A 19,526-nucleotide genomic window follows, 5' to 3' on the forward strand; every position below is an offset into this window, starting at 1 on the left:
CTTTAAACAGAAAAAAGAAATGGAACATTTTCCCTGGGCAACTTGGGGACAAAAAAAAGGGGTGATTCAGCACACCTTCCAAATACTAAATCATGTAGGAACACTTCTATGACCTTGATTTCCCCAATTAAAGAAAGATGGTGAAGAGTGGGGCAGGTTTCATACCATTCAGCCTGAAGTATCTGTGAATGACCTTCTGCAGTTACGTACCTCTGCACTGAGAGCTCTAGCCCTTAACTGCAGGTGCTCTGAAGGGTACAAAATTAGACAGCATGACTATTCCTCCAACAGACCTACCTCTGTAGCCTCCACCTCCTCCACCAGAAGTACAAGCTCCTCCTCCCCCACCGAAGCCACCAGAGGTGGCCCACTGGAGCTTGGCTAGTGCCTGGGGACAAGCTTGACCCCCTTCTCCACCTTCCAGAAGGGACTTCCCAGCCTGAGGAAGCAGAGTCTCATCTTGCCAGCCACCACCTCCACCTTCACAGAGAGTGAGAGACCAAAACAAGAACAGGTGAGGGAAGCACAAGCAGAGGAAAGTAGGAGAGAGACTGTAAAGAGACAGAGATTGGCCCTTATTAATTTCTTAAGTGCCTGCATTCAAGTTAACTTCTTTTTTAAGGATACGAGAATATGCAGACAAGCTCCTTGTTGTCATAGATAATAAGAAAGTGGAAATCTAATGCACAACCTGTGGTACGTGCTGCATAACCAGCACCTTAGCACCAATTTCTAATGGCATTAGGGAAATAAGGAGCCCACCACTCTGCTTTGGAATAACTTTTTTAGGGCTTTCAGCCATGTGAGATGCTGAGCTCCCCACGGAAATAAAAAATAAACCGGATTTCCTCATCTCCCTCTAGCATCCCCTCTATAAGGCTATTACAGCAGGAGATGGAGAACCACTGGACTTTTTTGTCTCTTAGGAATGTATTATAGGCAGAGCTGTTACAAGATTATAAATAAGCTTCCACTTCTGGTGTAATTCCCACAATGTAATTCTTGTTGTTAGGGTTTCAGGGGGGTAACAGGGAAAAAGTCTTCTCTTCAAAGGCCATTGTTACAGTGTGGAGGACTGGGCTCCATTCCCCAAATATCATTTTCACTGAGTCATTTCAAAGAAGAGAGGAGCCCTCCTATGGAACAGCCTCTACTGGAGCACTCATCACCTGTCCTGTGCATTCTCTTTTTATCTGGTGACACACCATATAAGAAGACATCCTTTATAGACTACCAGCATATTTCTAACAACTACTGCCACAGAAAAACTCCAAAAGACCAAAGAGAAGCTCCTCACTTCATGCCTGCAGGACAACTTGTGTATTCAGCCATCTGATTCAGACCCTGTGTGGTTTTAGCATCTCACCTGCTGCCCCAGTCCTCCCACTGACTCCAGGTACTGCAGTGCTGTTCTCAAATTGCTCCAGGGGTACGTCATCCAGGGAGCTGTCCTGAGCCTTCAGGTAGGATTTTCCTCCTCCTCCTGCTGCGATGAGCAAAGGTTCGAAAATCCCATCCTTCTGCTGGAAAACCCCCCATCAAACATCAGAAAAACTTCACATCCCTTGGATATGTGAACTCACATAAACTCATCAAAAAGCATGAAAGCATCGCAAAGAAGAGTGGCCCAAGGCCAGGGCAATGCTACTGACTGTTTCCTAACTGCACTACAAAAATGTTTTACACAGTATTTCTGTGTACAAAAATAACTGTTTAACTGAACACCAGGGGTTTTGGGTTTTTTTTTGGTAGAACTGCTGCCAGTATTAAAGTGGGATCCTGGTGTGATTCCCAGATCTGAGCTGTCAAGAACTGAGGAACCAGTTCAGCTAGCTTAGTGACAGTGACAAGTACAATCAAGGATATGGAAAGAGATAAAGAATTTAAATTAAACAGATAAAAAGACAAAGAGAAACAGAAGGAGAGGGAGGGGGGGAGAGACACTCCTTTTTCATCACCTTTTTTTAAGAACTGGGTATCATATGCCATGATTGGCAGTGAAAGCTAGTTGCTCTGCTGGACAATGCTCAGGCAGGATGCAAAGAGGAAATACTTACTCTAAAGATGTAGGTTGCTCCTCCTCCACCCCCACCTCCTCCAGCCCAGTCCTTCAGGTCCTTTTTTTTTTTGTAATCTTCTTCAATGAGAGATGACTCCCCCAAGCAGATCTTCTGGGTTTCAGGATTGCCCTGAAAGGGGACAAGAGATGCACTCAGGTATCAGCAAGAGGCAATACCAAAGAATTCATGCTGAAAAGAGGCAACTTTTGAGCCTAAGCGATAAAAGGACTTTCAAATCATTTGGTCTAGCATTAGAAGATGCATACATAAGCATTCATGTCACCAATTTCTGTTTGTCATGAGTGGGTTTTTTATCATTACATATGTCTAATACAGGGGCCACTGTAGATAGTGGTAAGATTCCCACGGGTTTGATAGGCTTTGGATTCAGACCTTAGTATTTAAACTTGAACAGTATCTAACACAGTGCAGCCACAACGCTGCTGGATGCTTCCATAAATAATATTAAATTATCTGAAATCCTGGCAGACAGAAAGAAACCTAGGCTGTAGAAAAATAAGAGGGAGATACAACTCTTGCCTACTAGCTCCCTGCTTAAAATAAGCAGAAGAAAGCTGATGAAGAACCTATTTCAAACACCAGAAGCTTAAAGCAAAGTTCCTGTGGGCTTCATATTTGTTTGTGCATTTTGGGATTGTTTTTCTTTTCAGGGTTCTTTATATTTGTTTTGAGATTCTTTCTAACTTGGTTTATTGGTTCTTCCCAGTCTCCTGACTGGATTTCATTGCTGGATCCTGGGATTTCTCTCTTCCATCACCAAACCCCAAGCCACCCACTGAATCTCACTGAATCGTATCTGCAAAACCTCTGCCCACATGTGCTTGTGCAGCCCTCACCCCAGGGCAGGCATCCTCCCCCTGCTGCCCCACTAAGATGTACAGCAGCTCATCTTTCTCCAGCTGGAAGGTGGCCGAGATGAAGACCCCGTGGGACCTCTTATTGTGGTTTTTGGCTCCCTTCCCTCCAGCTGCTCCATAGGCAGAAATCCTGGAAGAAAAAGTAAGTAGTTAAAGAGGCAAATCTCACACTTTTCATCCCCAAAGCAGCTCCATCTGCAAGCTCTCCCCAGCCTGCAATCCCAAACAGGCATTGCTCCAGAGCAGGCTCCCCTGCTGCAGCATCTCATGGATATTCTTTGTCCGAGACCCAGGCAGCCGAGGCTGCTCAAGAGGATAGACCAACTCTACACCGGAGTGCTAGAGATGGAGACTTCAGAAGCAAATAGCATGAGCTGGTGTAGCCAAATCTAGAAGACCAAGGCTTTGGGACTGAAATGACGGCAGCACTTCCACTTGATCGCATGCCCACAGTCACTCCTGTTCTGATCTCTTCTAAGTCCCCAATCCACCCTTGCATGCTTCGCAGTAGCTCAGACCCAGATCCTTACAGCTAGCACTCCCATTTCTCTCTTACTTCACTGCCCCCTCCACCCACTCAGTACAGATGGTCCCACACTTATGCTTGCTGAAACTCCACAAACAAAAAGTAGTTAAACGTGGCTGCCTCTCCAGCACAGACTGATACTCACCTGTATCGGTTTGTGGCTGGCACTCTCCAGACTTGCACTCCCCGGAGCCTGCCCTCTTTCTCCACAGTCACCGACACGTTGCTGTTCTTATAGGCACTGTCGCACTGAGCTTGAGTTGGCCCATGTGGACCACTGGCACCACATGTTGTGAACCACCAGAGAACAACAGATGTGTCCCCTGTGACCAAAACAGCAAGAGTTGGGGCAGATATGAGCTTCCCTTTATTTCTCAGACATGTGCAATAGCTCACAGAACTATATAACCAAAGGGCAAGTGTCATTGAAACAAACAACTGTTCCTGTTGATACTTTCCTTAACAATCCTTCAATAACAAAATTTACATTATTATTATTCACAAAGAACATTAATGATTTTTATATAAAAAACAGATGATCAAGAGAAAGGCCACGTTGTAGCAGTATATGCTATCTACAGGGCTTTAAAACTCCATATGTCTATTTGATCACATGCTTATCGTTATAATCATACCAAAAAATGCTTAAACTTGCATTTACAATATTGAGGACTTGAAAGCCAGTACATGCTGAAGTTAAATTTATCTGTTCAACTTTAATGCGGCTCCTTTGTAATACAATCCACTAAGATACCACCCTTAATTATATGATCACAGACTACTTACATTATCCCAACTTTATTCTAGTCATAGCACAACTACTGCTCTGTATATAGTCACTGTTTGCTTTCTTCCCCTCTCACCTTATTTCCTGCATGCTATTTAATAAATCATGGACCGCAGATAAACCCCATCAACTGGAGGCGGGGGGCAGACTTCTGAGAGGGGGTTTATCCAAGTGTCTCACAGACATTATCAAATTTCTCTTTTCGGTGCCAGTATGAATCAAAGAGATATTATTACAAGGAGTGACCATCTATGAAAGGTGGTGAAAGTTTTAAGTGACTTGTCTCAGGCTTGTGCAAGAGCCCTGTGGCAGCAGCAACAGTCGGGAGGACAGCCTCTTGCTACTTTCAGCAGGGGCCCTTTTCCTCCAAGCAATTTTTTTCCTGGCTCTCATTAAGCATTATTCTTTTGCTTCTACAACAATGCAGCAGATAACCATCTCCTCCATTTCACACCCCTTGTCCAAGATCCAAACATATCCACTTGTCCAGTGAATGACATGAGGCCTAAGAATAAAACTATTCAATAATGTATCTAAAAACTGTATGATGCAGTGCATGCACAAGGGCCAGAGTCAGAAGTAGAACTGTTTAAGAGCTGAATGATGAAAATAGCAGTAAAAAAAATCACAAACCTTTAAAAGAAAAATTCTAATCTTGTTTAACGGAAAAGGCAAGCAAAACTATCCCCAACAGATGTCATGCTGCAAACATGCAGATGGATCATTGGGGTAAGAGTGTTAGCTACATTACAGAAATCTCTGTCCCTTGAGCTAACAGGAACTGACAGCGGTACAGGTTGTCACATTTCAGGTGGACAGAGACTTCAGGAGGTCGTGCAGGCACGCACAGGTATTTGCTGGCAGCAAAGCAGTCTCAAGCACAACCTCCCCTCCTCAGGCCCTGCTTTAGACAGCTCTGCTCACCCACACAGTTGTTATCTGTCCCCCAGAGTGGCAATCTCTACTGCTATCAGTAAACTGGTCCCCAGCGTCCCCTGTTCTCCTAGTTGTTTATCCAGTTTCTCTCCTCAGTGGATTTCCAGATCTTCACTTACTTCCCCTCCCTGGATCTTCATCTTTACACCCCTATTCTCCACTCATTAGGTTCAGCTTCACTGCTCACCAAGTCCCAGTAAATCTCTTTCTATCCCCAGGTTTCTGTACTGGTCTACAGCTTTCACTCCTGAGCTCACTTTTGTGCACTCCAAGTTTGAGTTATCCAGCTTCTGCTTTTACTTAAAGCTTCTTTACGTAAAGATTCTGCTTTTCTTTAAAGAGGTCCTGCTATTTAAGGACTGGTGAGTTGGGCTCCAGCAAACTGCTGTGCTATAGCCAAACAGAGACTACCTGACATGGTCTCGACATCTTTGGGATGGATTTCATTTAGTTGCCCTGTTGCTATAGGGTGGGCAGATCACACACAGGAGATGGGAAGGGAGCCACCTTTTATAGCCAAGAGACAGGTTTTCAGTACTGAATCATGTACCTGGGAGGGAGGGCTCTTCCAGGGGGTTCAGAAGATGCTCATCCAGGATACTAATCTCCCGTGGGTACTGGCGCTTCCCACCAAAATTATTTGGTTGTCTTCCTGTAATAGTTTGTAGAATGGATGAGAGATGGGAGGATGGTAGAAAAGAGAGATGGAAAATTTAAAGATCACATGAATGAACTAAGTACAATCATTTGGTTAAAATAAGTAAATAATACCTTGGGCAGAAAGGTGTTTTAAACAATAATAATTTTTTATTATTCTTTTTGGCCCATGTCTTGGGTTAGACACTTGTATCTGTGCTGAAATCAGTGAGTCTTCACATGAACACAAACTCTCCATGTTATCCCATGCAGGTTCACCTGCAGGATAAGCTCCTTGGCCAGCAAACTGCACTGGCTGTGATTACAAGAGACTTTAGGAAAAGCGTAGTGTGGGAGAACAGATACCAGGTATTGGTGCTCTGCTGATCAAAGGGGCAGGCGACAATTCTGGACAGGCAAACAAATGGAGGTGTAAAGGAGAGTGATAGCAAAAATTATTATCTTTGGTTCTGAATGGCGTCATGGTAAGTGAACCAGCTTAAGAGATAGCTCCCCTCTCAGCAACCAACTTTGAGCACCTCAGACCTTGCTTAGAGAATAAAATACTAAATAAAATTACATGTCTCACTAACATACACAGTTAAGAAACAGCAGCATACCCTTGACACAAGCCATAAATCTTTGGACAAACCTTTTCGAAAAACACAGAGCAAAACACTACATTTCTGACCAGTGAAACGGGCCTTTAAAAATCAGCTCTTCCTCAGAGAGGAGGGACTTCAAAGCAATTGCTGATCCAAAGCATCTAAATGCATTGAGAACACCACACAAACAAAGCTACCTTACAACAGGAAAAAGTAATAACTGAACCCGTGTCTTATAATCTGCAAGCATCCTGTTTCAATAGTTAAATTATCCATTTTTACGCAGATCTTTGATTGGAAAAATCTCTGTAAGAAAAAGGAGACACTTCCTTCCATTTTATGAGCCCTCAGTTAATTTAATACTGAACATTCTTCATTAGTTGAAAAACATTACAAATATTTCAGTTTGTTCCAGTTGTGAGAATCTAACAGCTGTTTGATGCTCTATTCAAAAGAGACTCACTCAGTTCCAGCTGGACAATTATCTCTGCTGCAAAGCCACTGCTCTAAATAGCGATAATTAACACCCTTGTTAGCTGTGTCAGAAAGGCCAAATAACTAATTGAAGCACGGAGACCTTGCTGAGCTTTTACTCTTGAGAATATTCCCCCCAGGTCTGACTGAAAGCACATTGACGGATGGAAGTAAAAGGGAGCTTTGTACTGAGACACTCTGTTCATACTGAGATAGAGAACTTCAATGGATAGAGTTGTCAAGCCAGTGAAAAATGAAATTAACCCAAAACAAATGATCTGGATCAAAGACAAGAAGGAAAACCAAATGAAAAAGACAATACATAGCCAGAAAAGATGCTTGGTCTCACAAAGCCTGCACTGAATTATGAATCCCAAAGGTCACAACAGTTTCAGATACTTAGAGACATACAAGAAGTCTAGTTATGTTTGCCAGAGCAAAGGAATGTAAATCACTCTCTGAAATAGAGAGTCAGGCTGTGTGTCTGCGTGGATTTTTTTTGCAGCATCCCAACTGAGTATCCTAAGGCAATGCCTCGTTTCCAAACAAACAATCTTTCCTCCTTCTCCAAACAGTCTCAAACCCTCAACGCGCTGGAAGAAAGCTTCTGTCTCCTTCGTGCTTAGCAGCAGACGAGCTGCAAGACAGGCTGAGCATCACCCTGTCCACATGAGCCATTAACCCTTAGAAGGCTGATATTTTATGCACTGTCAGACATGAATTTGTAAGGTGGCATTTTCTACAAACATGGTGTAGCCCTGAGATCCAGGGGCTGGTGCTCCAGTCTATTTTAGCTTGCAAGTCCTCCTCTGACAGCCAACATGTTGACTGTAAGTGAATGGAAGGGAACAAGACTTAATTCATATTAAGGTGCACCTATATCAGAAAAATATGAAGAGCACAGGACTCCTTTCTCCAGGATTTAGCTAATGCTGTTATTTCCACACTGAAAAGGGACAGAGGGAAGTGTAAAGGAAAAAGACAGGGCATCTCCTGCAGGCAAAGAGCTAAAGTAACTCACTCCTACTTCCCTGTCTCTGGGACTGTAATGAAAAAAAGACATAGTAGTCCTGGGGCCGGGATTAATCAGAGTAAGTTCCCCCACAGGATCCTCAAAGTGTGCATGGTCTCCTCAGAGATCTCACCTTACCAATGCAGGTTGGGGTATTCTTGGAAGCCTCTCCAGCTTGTCCTGGAGTGGGACAAAGAATAGGAAGCTGCACCAGCTTCCCCATTCCCCATCCCTTTGGTTGGTCTACTGCATTTTTAGTCAACACCTTCTTAAATCAGTAAAATGAGGCTGTAATGAGGCTTGAACCACCCCCCACCATTCACTTCAAGCAATGAGCCTGGCAGGTCAACAGAACCAGACTTTGCTGGGTTGGGGACTCCAAAGTCAAGAACTAGAGATATGTTATGCAAAAGCTCTCTTTGAACAGTCTTGCCATTTATAAGCCAGTCTTCTGGGAAATTGTAAATGATGCACAGAATGAAATGTAATCCCTAGGTCAGGGCAGTAGAGTGCACTTTGATAGACCACAGACCTGTGATCTGAATTGGAGCAATATAATGCTTGGAGCACCAAAAGGTAATAGCAAAAGCAGGGGCCACATAAGCACTGAGGAGGGCAACAATAAGCACTCTATTTGCCATGCCAGCCCACATTTTCATATTTAGACACTCAAAATTCAGACCTCTTCCTATGAAAGCACTAGTTCACTAAAAGGGTAAAATATCTTTATACCTGTCCCTAAAAGTTCTCACCACAAACCAGACCCATGTCATCTGGTCTGTCACACCGTCTTACACAAGGTGATTGTATGAACCAGAAGGTGGTTTCATCTCACCTTTTTCAGAGGGAAAACATCTGTCACTGCCGAGGAGCTGCCATCCAAAGAATGGTCTGTTTGTTTTTTGTCCTTATTGATGTCCCATGAGCTGCTCTCACTACCCACTTGTTTTCCTCCTAAATCTTACGGAATCTTTCCGCAATTTTGAGGTATATGGAAAACCTCACCTTCTTTCCCAGCTTACATACAGACAAGCAGTACTTTCAGAGTCTGCACTGGGTTTTGTAGAGCAATTGAACTACAGGATTGAAATAGATGGAGAAAATAATATTTACAATCTAGCAAGCAGCGAATTCTTCCTTCCTGCCATACATCCTTCCTGCTGCCCTCATGCAAAGAATTCACTGCTTGGATCTTAATTGGCTCCATCTCTGACATCTGAAACCTCTCCTTGCCAGGGAGAAATAATTTCATTACTGAAAACACAGCAGAGCTGCTGGGCTTCTCTGCAACCTAACTGAATTAAAGTCATGAGAAGACAAATACACGGGGGTTGCTTTCAGAGGCTAGAAAACATCAATTTGCAAAGAGGATTCAAGGAACTGTGGCAAGTGCAAGGTTTCCGAGAAATATGTTTCCTCTGTGATGTCTTTCTTCTGCATGAGTCACACATCTCTGGGTCACACCTTCAGATGGGGTAAGTGGCAGCTGCTCCTGGACATCAGTGCGATTTATACTAATTGAAAATGAGGAGTAACTTGGGTGATCTAATGGACAAGCTCTGATAACATCGCTGCAGTGGCGTTTAAGCCCCACCTATTTGCCAAAGGATACATCCCTACACCTGAGCCAGCAAAATGTCTGCGGGTAAACTGGAGGCTGTATTTGCTCTCAGGAGGGCAGTAAACTCCAGAAGTTGGGTGCACATTAGCTGGCACAAGGGCATCTGGAATCACTCCCTTCGGTTTCTTCAAAAGATTTCGAAATGAAGTATTAGCATGGAGGTCCCAAAGTGTTTGGGAGCCAGGGGTGTTAAGGAGCTGGAGTGAACAAATGACATTACCGTCAAGGAACATATCTTCCTCTTAATTTCAAATGAAAATGTGCATGCTCAGCATTTTATAGAAGGAAAGTTTCAGTGCCCACAGAACAAAGGGACAGAGAACAGGAGACTGAATCAGACAAAGGTGGGAGGGAAAAGGGGCTTTTGTTGATGAACTTTTAACACATTGTTTTGACATAAGCCTTCCCACATGTTATGTTAGGCTGCAGCTAGCCTCTGCAGGGACACGTTATTACCCTAAATGCTGACATACTGGGTGTGGTGACACATAAAGAGTGGCACAGGACCACTGATGCACATTTTGTCTGCAAGTCACAATTCAAATGCTGCACGTTCTCCAGTTCCTTTATAACAGAGCATATAGGGCATTTCTCCATGGACAAAAATAAGGCAGTTTCTAATATTTGCAAGTGGTTCAAGTATCCAACCTCTTCCCACATTTCTGCTGAGAAAATCCAACTCTTGCTAACATGCTTCAGAGGGTAGCACTGGCTCCATTTTTCAGTGGAACACATTGATGTCAGTCACGTTTGCAGTAATGAAGCAAAGGAAAGCGCATCTGTTATGTATCTGGCAGTGACAGTTGATGTACCTCCTTGCAGGGTAAAACAAATTTGTTGCAATAATCTAAACTTTACTGTCAGAGCATCACTTTATTCCTTCATTTTCTTCCTTTCCTCCACTAAAATACGGTGACTTTCTCCTTTGATTTCCACAAATTCCTTTCAGCTATCAATTCCCAGGGTGCATAGGTCAGCAGGGACTGCTGAAGAACAGTGTGATGTAGTCCTTCCATTTAGGGGCTAAGGAATAAGTCCAGTGCTTCTTGCCAAGACACACAGACAGGTCTCAACTATGTGATACAGGATATCCCAGATTAGAGAAAAAAAAAAGAGCACTAGGAGATCCTGACACCCTGTAAAATTGTCTCTACTAGCAATCTTCAGTAGGTCTGAGATAAAATGGCATTGTGCTGTAAAAGCTAACATAAATGATCCATGTGCACTCTGTGGGGGGAACAGACCGTGTGTGTCTTGGATCTGTGGGATGCTGATTACGCTACTCAAATTCTTTAAGGGATTCTGCAACATTTGTGGCTCACCGTCAGTGAAGCAGTCCAGTCCAAATGTAATATTGTCGATAGCAATGTCAGCTTGGGAATTCCAGCCCCAGGTTGCCAGGAGTTGCAGTTGAAACCTTTGCAATAAGACAGAAGTTTTAGAGAAGACAGACAAAGGGGCAGGGAGGGAAAAAACCCCTAAAAAGACAATGTTCCTTTATCATTGAATCACAATCATCACTATTTAGAATGTTTCCTCCAGACAAGCCCAGCTGAGCAGCCAAAAGGGCTTGCTAGAAGTCTTATCCACGCATCAACAGTCAGTAAGGACCAACAGCATTCATATAATGCCACATTTCACTGAGGAACAAGAAGGAGAGCACTACTTCCCCTGCTATCTGCACACACATGTAGAAACACAAGCTGCTGTCCCTCACTAATATTTATACACAATCATCCTTATTCAATTGCTATAAATGGTAAGAGAGTTAGACGTGTGCAAAAGGGAAGGGAAAAAATAATCTCCTCCTTTCCATCCCCAAAGAGATAGCCAGAATAAAAACTGAACAGAACAACAATATCCAAATAGACGGGAACCTTGGGCCTGATCCTCAGCCAATGTAACTCAACAAGGTGACACGAGTTTATTTCAGCTGAAGGTCAGGGAATTTTAAATTTCAGCCATAATTCCCTGAAGTGTTCGCTTTCTGGCCTAGCTCATCTTTTTTTACCATGACCAGGTGTTAGCTGCTTATCTAGGAGGTCTGTCATGTCCCATGTGCATTGCCATGTCCTGAATTCACAAGAAGGAAAGAAAATGGGCTGAAGGATCTCCTTCTAATGGATAGGACTGAATTGTTTTTCATTAAATTTCAGAAATAAACAGATGCCTGATGTCCAGTCCATTTAGAGCTTATTAAAAGCATAAAGAGAGGACCTCCACTGCTGTCACTGGTGAAGCTCAATGATGATTTATGAGAGATCAAGCACTGACCTGCCTAACACATTAATCATTCAGCCTAGGAACACGCTTGTCCCAAATTAGTGGCAATAAAGTATGTGTGCGTATTCCACCCACCAGCCAAATGTTGGTCCATATCCACAGTTAATATAATGTTGCATAGCTGTATCAAAATCTTTAGGGATAAGCTGTTTTTACCCCAACTCAGGAATGGCCCCTTGTGCTTAAATGAAAGCATTCACACCTACCGGATCTGAGCACTCTGGAAGTAAGTGTTGGTGCAGCAAATGCAAATCAAGGGTCCCTTGAATGACCACTCTCTTAGCTCTGGGGTTAGCAGGGAAATTTGCCGTTAGATCCCCTTCCTACAGAAGATTTAGCAGTACTTTCACATTTTCAGACCTTGTATTTAAGTCCACTGATACAAGACACTAATTTCCCCAGCCATTTGATGGAAGAGAAAGTCACAGCACCCTGAGTCCAGGACTAGGGAACTTCTAGGACCCATAGCCATAGATACAGCACCACAGCCTACCCCTTACTTAAGACGTCCACGTTGCAGTGTACCCTTGGTCAGGTCAACCTACTGCATCTGGTCCATGGAGTAAGAGCAGGAGAGGGTCCACAGCACTGCACTACAAGGTAGATTTTCTGCTCCAGCTGAGTACAAGTGGGAGCCTGGGGAATGACCCTCCTCCTTCAGTACGTGAAAATAGACATCTCATAAGCTCTGTGCTCTGTATGCCTCCCCTTCCTCACAGCTTCAGAAAAAGGGGAGGAATTTGCCTTTTGAACTCTGTGCTGTGTTAGCCAGAGGGGTTTCCAGTGTTCCTGCTCATTGAGCATATTTTACTGACTCCAGCATATTACACCCTTCAGCTCTCTGATGTCTGGTCTTCTGCCTGCCTGATTTTCTTCTGATAGCACCCTTCTTCCCTGTGTGTGTGAACCAAGTGAGTGAATTTGCCAGCTGACCACCAGAAGCAGTTTTCCAAGTAGCTAGATGCCCAACTGGGAGGCTGATCAGCAAACTGTGTAGTTTGTCTTCCTTCTATCCTAAGAAATAAATTAATTGGAGGAAGCTGTTGTTAAAAACTACTTATATACCTCCTCCATGGCCTCCTCCTCCTATCCACTAAGGCTTCTCTCCTTCTGGCCCCATCAAGCCATTCATGTCCTGCTACAACAACTGTGTTGCAATTCATGCCTACCCCTTCTCCTTGCATGATCTGTCCCCTCCCACCCACTTTGCTACTGGCTATCATCCCTTCAAGGAACCAGGGACAAATACAGCCTTTTCATACTTTCTCGGGGACAGCAAGAGAAGGACAGGAGTTTCCTGAAGATTCAGGATACAGGAAAATGGCATGCCAGCCCAAACTCAGCACTAAAAAATTCCCTAAGCACAGCATTACTGGAGTTTGCATTCCTGAGGAAAGCTGCCAGCATCCATGAATATACAGAAAAGTCATTCATGGAGGTTTATACCAAACTGTACTAAGACTGTACAGCAATGTTCACCATACGCCTCTCTTTACAATTGTTTGCAACTTTGCCAACCTTAAGCCTCTGTTTACAATTGTTTGCAACTTCACCAACCTTAAACCAATTTAGGCCGAACTTTTCTATTTTGGGTGATTTGGTATGACCTGCCTAGCAGTCAGAATGTTTTGCCAGTGTTGAGGATGAGGCAATGCAGGGATTCATCATTTTGACCATGCTTGAAAATGCTGACAACTTTTTAAGTGCTCTGTGCTACCAGGTATTGGAAGTGGGATCTGAAATTTGTGAGGAAGAGAGTCACATGGCAGGGATGAGCTTTTTTCCATTTGAATGAGAATCTATTCAAATTTTAGTAAAACGTTCTTGAAAATTTAAAATCCCGGACACTTCCATGCCTGGTAGAATTCTTTTAATCCTGCAGTCTCCTCTTCCCTGGGTATCTTCAAGGTTGGTACTAAATGGTACTCTCCATGGCAGTGCTGTTAACTGTGTCAGGTCCTGCTTCAGCTACATGAAGTGAGAACTGCCCTTCCAAATTAATGAATACACTTTTTCTTTGCCAGCCCTTCTTTCTTTTGCTGATCCTGGCCAAATAGGAGAAAGAAGCTGCCTAAACTGAATCCAGAGTGAACAAGGTGGCATCTCGGAGAGGCTGGAGAGCTCCCTGGGAACTTTACAGGAGGGGAGTTTGGACTTGGTGTGTGGGGGGTTTGGGCCTGAGATCTACAGAGAGAAACAAACAGCCAGTCAAACAGGAAGACTGGGAATAAACCTTTACTGTAGGTCTGGGATCATCGAAATAAAAGCACACAAGAGATAACTAGGAGGAGAAGAGAATGCAAGCACAGGGAAGGGAGTCAGACTTAATTAAAAAAAACCCAACACACAGAGACATAGGCACCTGATGGAAGAGAGGCGGAAACAAGAAGCAGGGAGGAGTTCAGAGAGAGAAATTACAACTGGAAGCATGAGACAGATAAAATGGGTTCACAAATTGGAGCTTGAAGGAGAAGAAAGAGAGACCAAGTATATGAAAGCAAGGAAGAAAGGCACTGAGTGCTCACAGAAGCAGGTGAGATGGGACAGAAGGAGCAGAGCATGGAAGGAACAAGACAAGAGGCCTATGATGGAGCCTAAGTGTCCTGGGAGCACAAAGACCAGGGTTTTCTCACTTGGGGCAAATAGCTGCAACACCTTCCAGCAAAGTGTGTGCTTCTTCTGTTTCTGTTATAGATCAGTGCAGCAAATGACAAACTTATTACTGCTTTCAGTCACTGGGCTAGCTTGGGTAGCACAGGTCTGCTTGCTAGATTGAACAGTTCCAGCCGCACCCACAGTGATTGTCACTATTCTGCCACGTCAGTTTTAAATTTGTCTGAAAATGGCATATAAAAAGGTTACATGAAGTGAAACAAGACAGAACTTCTTGAAAGAGACTGTGATAATACATGCATGCATGACCTACCTACTTCTTTCATTTTGTCTGTGCTCAACTCTTTCAAACACTACAGTATTTGAATGTCAATTTTTTTCATGCAGGGCTGAGCAGAGCTAGTGCTCCCTAAAGCCTCTTGCTGTCCATTCCCTCCTGCCACAGAAGATCCATTTCCCTTCAGAACTGAGGGCTGATGGAGAAATCAGAGGCTTCAGGGGACAAGCATAAGGGACCGTATATCAGAGGAGGCAGAAGATCTTAAATACTTCTCAAGAGCTCCTAGGACTCTGCTGTGGTTAGGTTCACATGAAAGTGCCTGGGGAAAAGAGCTATTCTGGACAAATTCACTGGTCATACTTTACATACGCAGAACTAAACAGATGCTAATCCACAGGGCTCCAGACTGCGTCAGACAAGAATATTAAATACACTGCCAGCATGCAGACCTATCCTATCCTAAAGGAATAATTCATGGCAAAGGTGCGTATGGTGAACACATGATAATGCTGAGACCAAAAGTAATCATGAAATTAAACTAGAAGGAGGGTGGAACAACATTCTCTCTCTGAGTTTTACTGCTGCTTGGGTCTGAATTGCCATCACTTCCAAACCCAAATCCCTTAGCCTTTTACACAAAGATGCGGAGAATATTTGAAGTTAAAAAGAATCCCCTCACACCTTCTAATCCATGAAGTTTTGAGACATTATCTATTGCCAATATTAGGTAGATATTTTTCCATTTACAATATTCACTGTACAGACTTTGAGATTTTTTTTTTTCTTAAGTGTCATGTGAAACAGGCCTTCCTGAGGAAGATGCAAAAAAACAGATTAGAGCAATTTAAAAATCATTTATGTCGTGCAAAATAGCCAGCTGCCAACACCAGCTACATGGCTTGAGACTGAATGACACTGGATGAGGGAGGAGAAATACCTGATTAAAAATAGATTGGGCTGAAATTCTTTGAATCTTCAATATTTGACTTCATTTAAAAACCAATGTCATGCTGTATTTTCACATCTAAAACTGTGAAAATTTTATTGCAAGGCTGATTTGGGCAACAGTCTGAGATTGTTGCATCAGTGATGTGGCAATGAATGATCTCCAATTGCCTAGGCTGCACTGACATAGATCCTAGACTGGACAGTTGTATTGGCTAAACTGTGGTTTTACCACTCATTTGACTCACATGGCTGTTTATACTGTGGGAGTACAAAGTGCAGCTACAGTAATATAGCTGTTGCCCTGCTGGGAGCACTTTGCCACTGTGAGTATACTGGCTTTCTCAGGTTGCTAGAGTGTTTCTAGTACAGACACTTGCTATTCCCAACACCTAAGCACAGTTTGAGGCTGCTTGTAGGTGCAGACACACAGTATGGGCTTGTGCTGAGCTAAGCTGTGTATGTGCATGAAGATATGCACGTATGACAGAATACTTCCTCAGCAAGCAGAACTGCAGTACTCCTGTAATTTTTTCAGTAGAAATGGCCCTGGAAGCAGGCAAGAATGAAAGCAATGCTTCACAACAAAGACAGTAACAATTTACTAAATCTCTAGAGATAACCCTGGATGCTGCCGGTAGAGCTCTTACCGGTTCTGAAGCACTGGCATTGGCAAGGTGATGAGAAACCAGTGGTCACTCCAGCTCCCTACTCTTTCCCACATTGGCAAGGTGATTGGAGCTCCCTTTATCTCTTCCCTGACAGAGAAGGAGACGGTACCATTGTAGCTGCCAAAAACATGCACTGAGAATTGGATCTGTAATAGAGGAAGAGAAAAAGAATTATATCCTGGGATAAAAAGGGAAAGATACTCACTTCCCCCCTCTCTGGGGATTTGAGAGACCAAACCTTTGATCCTGAGTCAAATTGTTTAATCACGCACACCACTAAGGTCCCCATTGCTTGTGTACGACTCATCACTGTTCCTAGCACAGCATTTTCTTGGTGGAGGCCCTGACTGACACTCCTGTTAGGCAGCTGTTCTCCAACCACTAACGACAACATCCATGGCCTCAGACACATCTGGGTGAGAGCGCACTGGTTTCCTTATCATCTCCTTCAGGAGCAAAAAGCAGTAAAGCAGAGGAACACAGGCTTAAACTCAAGAAATGCTTTATCATTAAATGCTTCCACTAGAGTTAGGTTATTGGAGAAAAACAATCCTAACCACGTTCCTCTTCAGTGTTCTCACCAGCTTAAAGATTCCGCTGAAAGGGTTTGAACCACAGTTTAAATCTCTTAAGGATTCCCATTGTAACCACCCAGGTTAATGTGTTGCACTGATACAGCTTAATCTATACCCAGGCACTCTAATAGGGCACAAAAGCACTCCGAGGGGACAGCTACCCTGCTCCAAATGTCCTCGAAATGAGGAATTAGGCTGTCTGTAGAGGCAGGAAACCTCAAACCATATACTTGCTCCAAGTCATAGGCACCATCTGGACCATAGCACCCATATGAGAAGTGAGCAACCTGATCACCAAGCCAAAGAATATTTTGAAACAGCACTCGTTCCTCTTGCTCTGGGGCAACCACTTCCACTTTGCCACAGAGCAAGAGAGAACTGCTATTTCCACCACTGCTTTGAGCACTCAACTGCTCTTTAGATTACAGAGAGCACCAGCACCAGCAGGAAAGGGAGAAAACACACACTTGTGCTGCAAAGAACAACCGCAGGAAGTCCCTTGCTCCTGAAATGGGGCTTCAAATCCTTGCCAGTGGAGGACAGAATGGGTCCAGATCTCCTGTGACCTGTACACCATAACCAACAGTTACTGCTCCTCCTCCTCCTGGTTTTGTGAACCTAGCTCCAAGTACATTTTATTTTGTTGGAACTATCCAACAAACTTGACCTGGATTTATAAATAAATATAAATGCTGAAGTTACATTTTTGGCACCTGCACTATATTTCTTTTGCCAGCTCTAATTAGGAGGCATCGAAGTTTTCTGTTTTCCCCTAGCAGGACTGGACTCCAGCTCAAATTTACAGCTTAATTTTCCTAAGTGTTATGAGTACAATGTTATTTAATATTTTTAAATTCCAGCATCTCGGAACTCCCCTTATTCTCTGTAGAGATTTGGGCTGAAGGCAGGTTATGTGATTTCGTCCATGCCAGGTTGCCCTTACCTTTTGAAATTCCTGAAGAATGTGAACAGAAGTTTATTATCTTCATCTGTTCCTGGAAAATCTAATGCCTGCTAACTTCACACTCCTGTTCTCAGTGAAACTGTCAAGTTTATTAACTCCTACGAATGTATTGCAGAATTTATGAAGAGAAGTCTCAGCAGCAGGTATACTGAATGGCTCAACAGCCCAGACAGCCAGCTCCCTTTCCTACAAACCGAGGCCACCCCATACAATTCAGGTGCTGGGTACCCTTCAGAGGAATTAGTCAGTACAGTTAGGCTGGGAAGTTTTCCACACTGAGGAGGTGATTTGGGGCTCCTGCTTTCACTTACTGGGGATGCATCTCGTGTCTCCTTTCCAGTTTTCAAAAAATAGCTAGCTAGGCGGCATAGCCAACTCTTCTGCTTTCCAGTGTTTTGTAGAGGGTGCAGAGGCACAGGAGAATGGGCTAATTGTTCAAACAGTGCCTACAGCCTGATGATTAACTCCACAAACGTGCTAAGACAGAGCGATATACCTGGTAGTCTTCAGTGGCAATCTTGGCTGGCAAGCTGGTACTGGAAGCCTTGGCCATACCACTCGTCTGATTGCTGTCTGCTCGCAGGTAGAGGAAGCGTCCTGTGAACAGAAAAGTGAATCAGAAAAGACAAGATGATGTTTTGCTTTTTTTTATACTCCCTTTAAATAATTTAACATCATTGTGTTGAAGCACAGTATAAGTAAGATAACAAGCATGCCTTGAGAGCAAATCTATTAGTGAGGATATAATAAGCACTCTGGTAGATTTCAGCAGCACAAAAGTCAACATCCCAAATGCTTTCCTGGAACATGAGTGCATAAACCTCAGACACCACTCAAGTATCTTCCCATACAGGGGCTCACACCAATCTAATCTAAGCCCTAATTCTTACACCATTAGCATCAATGACTCTTGCTGAGACATACACTGGGCTGGAAGAGCTTATTTGCAGTCTTTGTTCCCAGGGACAGTTTACACAAGCTCTCAGGAGACAAAGAGGACACTCATATGGACACCCTTCATTTTGACAGGGAACTGCGAGACAAGACTCATCTGTGCTAACACTTCTGACTTTCAGCCTGAACATGTGAGGGTCTGGCCTCCCTCCTTCTTGTTTACCAAGCTGACAGTTCTGGGGATTATCTGACACTTTTTTTATTGCGGTATTCTATGGCACAGAATGTGTATGATCACTTGGTCTTGGGGTATGCGTACATGTGATGCTCTTCCTAACCCACTGGCAGAGTCTAGCAAGGGTCTCCAAAAGATTTGTTTCTACAAGCTTTGTAGTTCTGCTGGGCAATTTTTACTTTGTGATGCAGCAGCTATCATGTTGCTGCTGAAGCACTCTGCAATTGCATAGCTCATAAGAGGAAGAAGGAGGGAAGAAGTATATATAGAGAAAAGAGAATTCATTATATAATTTTTTTAAGGTGAAGGAGAATCCTAGTCTCCGATAGTTTCGTGTTGCAGCAACTTTGTTGCAGAACTTGTTTCATATAAAGTTTTAAATCATGTTCAAAAGGTAATTTTAGCTACATTTAAAGTTGTTATAGATAATACTGATGCTAAAGTCGATTTGGCAATGATGCCAAAAATTTTAAACCAATTTAAAAAAACTAAGTTCAAGGCTATTGTATATATACATACACACACACACAT

The 19,526-nt window shown here is 43.4% G+C and overlaps 1 protein-coding gene across 3 annotated transcripts in view; it reads right to left on the reverse strand.

Moving 5' to 3' along the window:
* Positions 1–19,526, reverse strand: part of LTK (leukocyte receptor tyrosine kinase) — a 97,310-nt gene that overhangs the window by 18,948 nt on the left and 58,836 nt on the right. For 2 of the 3 annotated variants that reach the window (XM_072865546.1, XM_072865548.1), the window contains 9 exons: positions 18,363–18,463; positions 16,307–16,473; positions 10,858–10,952; positions 5,738–5,839; positions 3,610–3,787; positions 2,918–3,068; positions 2,058–2,189; positions 1,367–1,523; positions 298–480 (listed from right to left, as the gene is read on the reverse strand). In XM_072865546.1, the coding sequence (XP_072721647.1) occupies positions 298–480; positions 1,367–1,523; positions 2,058–2,189; positions 2,918–3,068; positions 3,610–3,787; positions 5,738–5,839; positions 10,858–10,952; positions 16,307–16,473; positions 18,363–18,463 (1,266 nt within the window). Of the gene's footprint in view, positions 1–297; positions 481–1,366; positions 1,524–2,053; positions 2,190–2,917; positions 3,069–3,609; positions 3,788–5,737; positions 5,840–10,857; positions 10,953–16,306; positions 16,474–18,362; positions 18,464–19,526 lie in introns of all 3 variants that reach the window. The other variant, XM_072865547.1, reaches the window with a different exon arrangement.

This window comes from Ciconia boyciana, chromosome 6 (genome assembly GCF_034638445.1).
Source record: "Ciconia boyciana chromosome 6, ASM3463844v1, whole genome shotgun sequence".
Classification (NCBI taxonomy): domain Eukaryota; kingdom Metazoa; phylum Chordata; class Aves; order Ciconiiformes; family Ciconiidae; genus Ciconia; species Ciconia boyciana.